The 10,733-nt window shown below is 50.9% G+C and overlaps 2 protein-coding genes across 2 annotated transcripts; both read left to right on the forward strand.

Moving 5' to 3' along the window:
- The first annotated feature begins 720 nt into the window (after window positions 1-720).
- On the forward strand, window positions 721-1,906 carry LOC6597841 (farnesol dehydrogenase). Its single transcript, XM_002022883.2, has 2 exons — window positions 721-1,316; window positions 1,371-1,906. Exons 1-2 carry the CDS (start codon window positions 753-755, stop codon window positions 1,536-1,538), a joined length of 732 nt encoding a protein of 243 aa, XP_002022919.2. The 5' UTR covers window positions 721-752; the 3' UTR covers window positions 1,539-1,906.
- A 574-nt stretch (window positions 1,907-2,480) lies between these two features.
- LOC6597788 (farnesol dehydrogenase) lies at window positions 2,481-3,491 on the forward strand. Its single transcript, XM_002022884.2, has 2 exons — window positions 2,481-3,135; window positions 3,213-3,491. The coding sequence occupies exons 1-2, from the start codon at window positions 2,560-2,562 to the stop codon at window positions 3,378-3,380; spliced, it is 744 nt and encodes a 247-aa protein (XP_002022920.1). The 5' UTR covers window positions 2,481-2,559; the 3' UTR covers window positions 3,381-3,491.
- Window positions 3,492-10,733: the final 7,242 nt, after the last annotated feature.

The following is a 10,733-nucleotide window of genomic DNA, read 5'->3' on the forward strand; positions in this document are numbered from 1 at the left end:
GTTTATATTTCAAAGGAAAAACTTTTGTGCAGCTGTCGAGTTTGTTGTTCTTCTTGTTTTATATTTTTGTTGCCGCTTTTCCTTGCCGGCTTGCAGCTGCGACAAACTGGCGAATCCACGGCCCCCGTCAATATTTCATTACTGCGTCTCTTCATACAACTTCGATTTGGCCCGTCACGGCGCAAATAACGCAAGGAAAAGGTGCTCAAACCCCTCGGAATGTGCCTTTAAGCCTTGACACAGTAATCGCTCTTCTAGAGAGGGTACTGCGAGTACTCGTACAATGTTGAGCAGCAGGAGGGGCTCTACTCTTTAAGGCTTTACGACACACAGCTCACATTCTGGGCATTTGAAGCTTTCAAGACTGCAGAGACAGCTTCTCTGCCCATAAATCGATCATCGTTAAAGATCAGCCCCTGCCCTGCCCCTGCCCCTGCCTCTGCCTCTGCCTCTGCCCCTCCTGAGAGTACAAGGTACACCCATGGTCCATCAATGGGAACGTAAAACTTCGGTCGAATTTAATCTACGAGCGGATCGTGACAGTCTGCGGTTTGCTGTAGCGTGTTGTTGCATCATCGTGCACGTAACCCGAAGCGGAGATGAAAATCGAAGCCGATGGAGAGGCAGAGGCGCATCGAAGGGGACCCATGGAGCGGCCAGAGATGCGACTAAGACACTGTCCCGAGGCTGGAAGCTTACCCAGTGATCGCCGACTGACTTGGATTTCAGTTGATTCTCCAGCGTCGGTCGACATGGAACGTTGGCATAATCGGGTGGCCGTGGTGACCGGAGCCAGTTCGGGGATTGGGGCCGAGTTGGCCAGGAAGCTGATCGCTGCTGGCGTGGTGGTGGTGGCCCTGGCTCGGCGCCTCGAGCGCCTGGAGCAGCTGTCCCAGGAGTTGGGCTCGCAGCTCCACATCCGCCAGTGCGATGTCACGGACTTGGAGTCGGTGAACGCCGCCTTCGACTGGGTCGAGGAGCGACTGGGCGGCGCTGACATACTGATCAATAATGCCGGCAAGCTGTCGGGCGGCCAGCTGCTGACCATGGCCTTGGACACGGTCCAGCAGGTGCTGCAGACGAACGTCATGGGCGTGGTCTACTGCACCCAACGCGCCTTCCAGTCGATGCGGCAGCGCTCGGCGTCCGGCCATGTGGTGCTCCTCAATAGCGTCGTGGGCCACTATCTGTTCAACCCGCTGCCGGGCAGCCAGCAGGAGCTCAACATGTATCCTGCCACCAAGCACGCGGTGACCGCCCTCACAGAGCTCTTTCGCCAGGAGATGCGCGAGTTCAAGACCCAAGTGAAGGTTACGGTAGGTAATCGCAATGGGTTGTACGATACGTTCTCTACCACGCCATTTTTGTAGAGCATCAGTCCGGGCCTGGTGGACACAGAGATGGTGCCAGAGGCCTACAAATGCCTGCCCATGCTGCAGGCCGAGGATGTGGCCAATGCCATCATGTACGCCCTGGCGACCCCAGCCCATGTACAGGTGCACGAGCTGACCATCAAGCCCCTGGGCGAGCCATTTTGAGTGACATCGATATCGTTGAACTCTGCACTTTGCATACATTAGCCCATGCACAACTACACATGAGCACATCTATAGGCACCGAGCACATCCCGTCCTCTTTTTGCATAATTCAAAGGCCGGCCCCAGGGGGTTTAGTCGGGCGAGAATAGACGAGGGTTAAAACCCAAGAACGAGTGTCCGTAAGACACTTATGGATTCTGGGGAATATTCGAAATGCGCATCGTCTAACGCTTTGAAGATCGATATAAAATATCCCATGAATACCAGGGTCCGTAGAAAATCATAATTGTTTATTTCTGTAGCCGAAAAGAAGATAATATATGTATCGGTGAGTTGTACAAATAAAGCGTATCTTTGGTCTTTGAGCAGAAATTATATTAAATTATAAGTAGTAGAGTAGTCCGTTATTCTTTCGAGAGCAATGGAGAGTCGTCTCCTTAAGACTTTTCCTTTAAAGCTTATAATTAATTTATATTGTGTGATATTTAAAGTAGAACTTATATTGATTACGGTCCCTGATATCCGTTGCCATAATTTGAGCAACGATCACCACTTGCCATGCACATGACTTAGCTCTGATGGGTAAGGGCTCTTTGACCTTTTCCGATATTTACGGTTGCCGTTTACGTCTTAATTGCCTCAATGAACGTGCCACCCAGTGCCACCCAGTGCCAACCAATGCGGCCACTTGCCACCTGCGCCGCCCACCCCTCGGGGCACCACAATTATTCAGTGCACGTGTGAACTGTGCGCACTTGGGCCGGGCCGGGCCGGGCCCCATTTAATAATTGATTTGCATTGTCAACGACGGGTGTGGCCAGCTGGGAGACGTCTTGGAGCTAGTTCCGCGGCTTTGGGCGGCTCTGGGCGGCTCTGGGCGGCTGGGAATCGGCGCGAACTCGTATATAAGACGCGAGCCGGAGGCCATTCAGAGTCAGTTGCGACAAGTGCTCCACTGGACGAGGAGCAAACGAAACTAGCCAAACACCGAGCGAATCAATTGGATTGCCAGTCTTCGAAAATGGATCGTTGGCAGGACCGAGTGGCCGTGGTTACGGGTGCCAGTTCGGGGATCGGGGCCGCCACGGCCAAAGCGCTCGTCGAGGCGGGCGTGGTGGTGGTGGGCCTGGCCCGCCGGATGGACCGCATGGAGGCGCTGAGGGCCGAGCTGCCGGAGGAGATGCAAGGGCGCTTTCATCTGATGCACTGCGACGTGGCGGACCTGGACTCGCTGACGGCGGCCTTCGACTGGGTGGAGGAGCAGCTGGGCGGCGTCGACATCCTGGTGAACAATGCCGGCTGCCTGTTCGCCGGCCAGCTGCTCACCCAGGAGCTGGAGAAGTTGGAGCAGACCTGGAAGGTGAACATCATGGGCGTCCTCAACTGCACGCGCCGCGCCTTCCGCTCCATGCAGCAGCGCGACGTGGCCGGTCATGTGGTGCTGATCAACAGCCTCACGGGCGAGACGATCATCAATCCGCCGGGCGACGAGCTGCAGGTGCTCAATATGTATCCCCTGACCAAGCACGGCATCAAGGCCATGCTCGAGGTGCTGCGCCAGGAGTTTCGCGGCTTCAAGACCAAGATCAAGATTACGGTAGGTTTATTTTTGATTTCCTTTCGTCAAATTCCTGTTCCACCTTTTTCCACCTGTTCCTTGCCTGTTCCCTGCAGAGCATCACGCCGGGGGTCACGGACACGGAGATTCTACCCAGGGGCTATGACTCGCTGCCCATGCTGAGGCCCGAGGACATTGCCGCCGGCATTATCTACGCCCTGGCCACGCCGCCGCACGTCCAGGTGCATCAGCTGACGATCAAGCCGCTGGGGGAGCCCTTCTAGGTGCTGCCGATGACGTCACCATCATCGCTCCCGATGATGCCATCATTCTCGGCGAATACATATACACAGCTCGCAGTGGGCGTGTCTGAAGTGGCAGCTCACCGACTGAAATTGCGTTTTCTTTATTTGAAAATAGCTTCCGATGGGTGCGGGCAGGGATTGGGATTGGGTTTGTGTCTGTGTCTGTGTCTGGGATGTGAGTTGTTGCCAAAATGCCAAAAAAAATGCGAAAATAAGTTAACATTAACATGACAAGACCAGCACCAGGATGACGATGGGTGTGGGCGTTTGGGGGTGTGGGGGTGTGGGAGCGTGGGGCGGCAGCCGGAACAGGTGGCGCGTCCACATCCGCACCGGCATCCGCAATGGCATCCGCACCGGCATCCGCGAGCGTCTACAGCAACGAAGCTTTCTGTCAATATTGAAAGCGTACGCGTTTGACATAAAATGTAATATAGTCGCAGCCCCAGCCAGACCAGACCCATGCACTGCCAGAGTTCAGCCATAGTAGACGTTCCAAAAGAAAGAAATAGAGAGAGAGGGCGAGGGAGAGGGAGAGCGAGAGATAGAGAGACTAGGAGAGACAGTTATATGCAAAGCATCGGAGATGCCAGAAATCCACTCAGAGAAATGCAATTCCACTGCCTGGAAGATATTTGAATATTCCGATTACTTGAATGAATGCATTCAAAGCAGCATATGATTGCCGCTCCAAGGTGTCGAAAACGAATGAATGAATTGGGACTTAAGATCGAATGAATTCTGCTATTCCAATTTTCTTCATTCCTCTCTAAACTTTGATTCATTTGCACTCAACGCGAGATACTCAACTGTATCTAAAGTTCGTGTGACACCGAAATGGGGCTCAAGTTCTGCGCTCATTGGGGATCTCTGTATATGAAGGATGTAGTTGGAAAGATCGTTTTTTAAAGTATTCAGATCTTGTGGCCATTCTTGCAGTGCACTTTCCCGTTGCCTCACATTTTGCATTTCATTTTTGGGGTATTTTTCGGAGCACACATGGCGCATTCCTCCATCCCCCACCGTCGCCGCCTTTCGGGCAAGGACCGAAGTCAGACAACTTTTATGACTTGCCTGCAAGCAAGAAGCTTCACGAAGAGAGGCAGCAGTGGCAGCAGTGGCATAAGCTGTTGCAGTAACGGTAATGGTGATGCTTATGCTTATGCTTATGGGGGCAGCAGCAGAACCAGCAGCATATCCAACATCCAGCGTCGTTTCGCGTCACTCGCGTCACGCCAAGTTGTCAATGTTGCATATAAACACGGTGTTGTCAATGTTGCTGTCGTTGCAATATTGTTGGAAGGAATTCTGGAAGGAAGGAACTGGGGCAGCTCGTTTACTTGTCTGTTTCAGTGGCAGCTATGTCTTGCACCCTGCGCCGCCCCCTTGGGCTCCTCCGTACCTGCTCCTCGTCAGCAGTCTGCCACAAATAGAGCTAATAATGTCCCGGTTCCATGTTGGCCCTGTCCCTGTCCCTGTCCCTATCCCTGTCTCGTGTCTCTTTTCCCGGTTGAGAGGGTCCTGACTCTCTGTCAACTGACGCTTGGTGCCTTCTTTCCATGGAGGACTGCTCTTGCATCTTTTTCCCCGCGCTTTCCACTTAAATCCGTGAGGCAGGTTGAGCATTGAGTCGACAACTGAAATACGGAAGCCGAAGCTATCCACAAGCTAATTAACGTCACAAAATGATCATAGAAAACGTTCAATGCTGAGGGCTATCGATCAGTGCTTCGGTTATATGATTTTTTGCATCGATCAGTCCTTAGTGTCTGAAGCTCTCTAGCTCCCAAGCTCTTGCAAGGCTCGGCTCCGACAACCCTTGACTCTCGACAGATTACACTCGCAGCTTTCAACCCGAGCTCAAAACCATCGAAATGCGGCTCCCTATCGGAGTCTGCTCTCTCTGGTGTGGCCCTCCACTTCCGTTCATGTTCCATTTCCGTTTCCCCATCGCCAGCATGTCGGCGCTTAAAGGGACTTCAGCAGCAGCTCCAGCTACGGCCTCGACTTCTGTTGGGCGCTGGGGCAACGGAAGAAATGTATTCTCCACTCGACACTTGAACTTTTCCTTTTCATGAGCGCCTCGTGTTTTTCTCCGGCTGGCCGAGTCCTGCCCGAGGCCAGTGGGTGGTGGTCGCGGCAGTGGCAGTGGCAGTGGCAGTGGCGGTGTTACGGCACTTATTAGTGGCCAGTTTCTAATTTGTTTTTAAATATGTAACCCCAGGCGCAGCCATTTAAGTGAGCGGGAGAAAGGTGAAAGTTCTGTGGGCTAATTGGGCCTCGGTGGAATGCCAGTGGGAGGTAGTAAGAAGTTGCCCACTCGATTATTCGATTCATGTTTGCATAGTGCCCTCGACTAAGCGACTAAGCGGCAACACTGTAACTCAATCGTTAGTAATCTTCGGAACAAATTCTCATCTAAAGATTGAAATTATCGGGGGCCTCCCCACAGGACGGATCCTCGACGGTTTGTTGGGCATTTCTGACCATTTTTTGGTAACTTTATAGAAATTTGAGTCGGACGAACTGGCCACTGAATTCGTTGAATACCCAATTCCATAATTCATTGAATCAAATATGGATATATACGTGCACCTTCTGGGATAGCCGCAAGGGACATTTGATGTCCTTCTGCCTTGCCGGATATTCAATATATTCATTTATACCAGTGCCGAATCGGGCTTTAAATCACTGGCAAAACTTGCTGAGTGCAAAGCACCGCCGGGCAGAATCCATTTAAATTCAAATTGGTCAGTACACACACACACACACATGCCCCTGAGCCTGGCAAGGTCCTTGTTCTGTCACCTGCCTGGGGTTGGGTGTCCGAAATTTGATCAAATTTCGGCTCCATACTTCTGGGCGTCAGCTTGGAATTTGCATTAAAATTAGGCAAACGCGTCGCTAGGCGAGTCGAGTCGAGTCGAGTCAAGTCGAGGCAACGTGAGACCCATTGTCCGATTACGCTAATCAGTGGATCTGTCCCTCCGGACCCCCTCTGGCCGGCCATTTAATTGTTAATTTGCTGACATTTTTGCGTGGGGGGGGGGGGGGGGGTTTCCCTCAAGGGCAGGCAACGGCAACAGCAACAGCAACGGCCCTGAATCTTGATTGATTTGCCGCGACATTTTGCTTTGGATTCCCCCACATTTTCGGGTGCTAATTAGCTTAATGCTAATAATGACAGTTTTTAATAAGCTGCGGCCAGACAGCCAGCCAGCCAGCCACCCAGCCAGCCAGCCAGCTAGCAGAGCAGGTGCTCCAAATGCATTTGATTGCCCAATCCAGTAGTTGCCTTTTAATTAAAACTTCAATTCGAGCCGAAGATGCAGACCCAGACCAAGCCCCAGCACGCAGTCACAGTCCCAGTAGGAGTCCCAGTTGGAGTCCCAGTCGCAGTCCCAGTCGACGTCCCATTGGCAGTCTCCGAACCTCAACCCGAAAGCCACATCGAGTCCCAGTCCCAGTCCCAGACCCATTCGCAGTCCCAGCTCCCAGTTCAGCTGTGACTCAATCACGCGACTCACATCTCGCAGCGAAAATCTAATTAAACAGCTTCGAGAAGGTCCCGAGTGCCCCGTGCGGGTGGATTGCGTTGCTCGGCATTTTGCATGGCACCGCCCCAGGGGTCCCGCGCCGCCTCCCCCCACCAGCCGTGTCGGTGTCCGTGTCCTTGTTTGTGTGTGGCCTGGGAAGTGGAAGATGAAAGCTTTTGTGGCCAGCCGTCTGACACTTAACTCATTTTGAGATAGCTACGATTTCCTGGCTCCCCAGCCAAAGGAACGTCACCTCCGAATGGACTGGAGGGGGCCGACCTGGGCGCTTCCTCACCTGTTGAGTCCGCGCATGGCCTTGGCTGAGGAAACCACCTATTTGCCACTATTTCCTAGTCGAATCCGTTGGGGTTAGTCCTTTGTTGAAGCCAAATGGTAAGTGGCCCGAATAGGGAAAGACATGATAAGAATAGACTCCCTGGGGCCGTTGGCTAAGAAGAATGGCGGCTGCAAAGGTTTACGTAAATAGTCCAAAATGTATCCAGAAATGATCGCCACTGCATGGACCTTCGTCCTTCACGGGAAGAGCATCGGTGGCCACTCTGTCTTGTCTCTGTGTGTGTGCCTTCCCTCAACTTATATAATTTCCGTTATGCTCTCTCCTCTCTGGCTTTTCCGCTTCCGTTGTCGCTGTCGCTGTCGCTGTCCTTGCCCCTGTCGCTGTTGCTGTCGCTGCTTTCTTTCCCAGGGCTTACCCGTGCTTCTGGGCGATGGCAACGTTAACTAATTATAAAGTTGAGAGCGGAAACATTTACAAAACATTTAGCGAAAAATGCACATTTCCCAAAAACGTGTGCGGACTCGGGAATAAGAGAGTTTGGCCAAACTTGCTAACGAAATCAAAAGGCCAATCCCAGTTCGGTCGACCCCCTCCTCCTGCGACACGTAGAATGGCCAAACGGGGCATACAAATGGCTCCGTCCGACGGACGACAGACGACAGACGAAAGCCGAAAACCGACAACCGCCGACCCTCGACCGCAAAACGAGCCCGGCTCCGGCTCCGGCTCCGGGTCTGGGTCCGGCCATGGCTCTCATTCTTCTTCCAGCTCGACATCACACATCTCTCACTCGCTCGGTCCATCTCTCTCTCTTGTAAGAGTGTGTGTGTGCGCTGTGTGGGACTCCAATAAAAACGAAATAGGAAGGCTTGCTGCATGGCCGCGGCACATGATACCCTGCCGGATCCCTTGTTCCACTGCGTCCGTCACATCAGCAGGAGCCAGGGCTCAAGATCAGGGGACAGACAGAGGAATGGCATCGTAATTGGAATAAAAACTCAAGAGAAGGGCCATAGGTTAAGCTCTCCATGCATTGATGGTCAATCTTTGCGCTTCCAACGCCTGGAAGAAGGCATTATGACTTCGGAAAGGGCATGAAAAGACGCTGCAGGAGCCGCAGCAGTAGCAGCAGCGGCAGCAGCGGCAGATAATAAATGTCAAGCCTGTGTGAGACGTGGCCATTGTGGCTTATGGGCTTGGAACTTTTTAAACTTCGTGCATTCCTGAATACGTAATCGTAATCTCTGCATATGCGTGCAACGCACTCGCCCATCCCCCTATCCCCCTATCCCCAATTCTCTCCCCCGCCCCGACACTCTATCGCTCTGTGGCTGCGGCTGCAGGAGGAAGTGGCTTGGCGCGATGACGCAGTGCCGGCTACCATTTTATCGCTGTTACGAACCCCTCTCTGCTGCAGGCCGATAAAAGCAAAACAAAAAAAAACAAGAACCAGAATTATATAATTTCCCACAAACGCTGCAAAATCCCCACGGGCATAAAAAAAGACAAGGGCTTTTTGATGCACTTTTTTATTATATAATCAATCAACGGTGAAAAGCAGGCGCTACGAAACACTGTCATACTCGCAGAGCCCTAGGTGGTTTTTCATGGGTGCCTCATTTGAATGGTCGCTCTTCAGCTCCGACCTTATGTACGACGGATCACAGAAGTTGGTTCTTCAACCAAAGCAAGATCCTCTGCAGATCTATCAGATTCTATTTCACCTTCCTCTTGGATGCTCGGGATCTTTACACATTTTGCAATAAAATTCTGAAATAAAAAAGGAAGCAAAACTTATTTCTATAATGTACTTAAAACTCAGGAGATTTCTATAATGAAAACTTAATGGGAGGAAATAATATATGGCTTTTCCTTTTTTTTGACAAGTTTCATACAAAATCGTTGACAATTTACAAGTCTCTCAAACAGTTGTAAGATTTATGTGTAGAAGAGATAAATTGGAGCTATTTACCTGATTGAATCATAATTTGTAAGGAAAAACGTCGCTTGAAATCATCCAAAAATGGAACCCAAGAAATCGAATCTATCGACTAAAACCATTTTGTAAGACCGAACTCAATCGGGAACTATATAATCTACATGTGAGGTGTGTATATGACCAACTCTGAAACCTCTCCCTGGAAATCTCTATCAGAATTGGAACCCTCCTGGAAGAAGGCCATCTTCTTTCGGGAAGTATAGTTCTGGAGCTCTTCTCTACAAAAAAGTATCATTATTTTTGATAGAAAGTCTATTATCTTTTTGGCAAAAAAAGTATAAGAGCAGAACAAATCGTAGCTTTACGTTTTTGCACCTTTAAACCACTTTCATTTATTTCAGCAGTGTGGCATGCAACAAACAAACAGTCTGAAGTCTGTGGCTGCTGCAAAACGTAAGCTGAATTGGTTTTAGCTCTGAGTGTCTAGTGCTGCAAGTGCTTCACTGAAGCATCGATACCGTATTTCCACGGGAGTAATGAACCCTTACGAATTGGTTATGCTAAAACAAGCTCATTGGCGGGACTCCCGGGTGGCACAGCCTCGCTGTGTGCTCAGTAGGGGGGACAGATGTCCCCCGAGGCTGCCAGAGGCAGTCATGAATGCAACAGTCGGAAGTACTCGGAAGTACAACAGCAAATAAGAACAAAGCAGCAAGCAGAGAATATTACGGTGACCAGCATTTTGAACCCATTAAATCTGTCAGGTGGAGACCCACACCGCACACCACACACCACACACCACACACCACACACAGCACTCCCTCAGTGCTGGACGGGGGCTCACTGTCACGCGGATCACCATGAGCTGACCATTTGGGCATACATACATACTCGTGCATACATAGGTGCTGGGGTGTGGGTCCAGAGGGAGTCGTTATTAAGCGACTATAAAATACTCCCCTCCCCGCCTGAGGAGCATGGGGCATTGGGGATGGGGATTGGCAAAGTGCTGCTCAATCGGGCGGGACTTGTCGGACATCGGGCTCTGCTCAGTGTCTTCCACAGAGTGGAGTCCCTTAGCAAAGGCAGTGCTGAGACTGGGACTGCTTCCCCCTCGTAAAGTTCGAAACTTTGGATCACAAAAGTCTTTGGCAAAAGTAAGGTGCGAGTTTTTTAGTCTCTAAAATTTCAAAATGTATTCTTTTAGCTCTTTTCACATATATTTTTGGTACATTCACACATTCTTCAGTTTACAATCTAGATTGTCAATATTTCTATTCGTTTTGGAATGTAAGCGTCTCTGCGGCTTTGTGGAGTGACTCTTTCGCTGGCATTCACTGTATCCTGTGTCACGGTCGCATCTCTGGCCAGGGGTCTGTTCAATTGAACCGAAGCGAAAGCGCTCCGAAAGCGCTGACAATTCAGAGACATTACATTCTTTGCTATGTACATGTTATGCAATAAATACTCCCGTTTTATAATAATCTAATGGCAATTGTGGGCGACAGCTTTTGTTCTCGGTCTCGTTTGCAGTCTCCATTTCTCCATTTCTCCATTTC

Source organism: Drosophila persimilis, unplaced genomic scaffold, assembly GCF_003286085.1.
Source record: "Drosophila persimilis strain 14011-0111.01,24,50 unplaced genomic scaffold, DperRS2 tig00000606-arrow-arrow-pilon, whole genome shotgun sequence".
In the NCBI taxonomy this organism is placed as follows: Eukaryota; Metazoa; Arthropoda; class Insecta; order Diptera; family Drosophilidae; genus Drosophila; species Drosophila persimilis.

What these genes read in the sequence shown, in the direction of transcription:
- LOC6597841 (XM_002022883.2), top strand. Translation starts at nt 753, where the DNA reads ATGGAACGTTGGCATAATCGGGTGGCCGTGGTGACCGGAGCCAGTTCG. An exon ending in AGACCCAAGTGAAGGTTACG is followed by an intron (nt 1,317 to 1,370) that starts GTAGGTAATCGC and finishes CCATTTTTGTAG; the next exon opens with AGCATCAGTCCGGGCCTGGT.
- LOC6597788 (XM_002022884.2), top strand. Translation starts at nt 2,560, where the DNA reads ATGGATCGTTGGCAGGACCGAGTGGCCGTGGTTACGGGTGCCAGTTCG. An exon ending in AGACCAAGATCAAGATTACG is followed by an intron (nt 3,136 to 3,212) that starts GTAGGTTTATTT and finishes TGTTCCCTGCAG; the next exon opens with AGCATCACGCCGGGGGTCAC.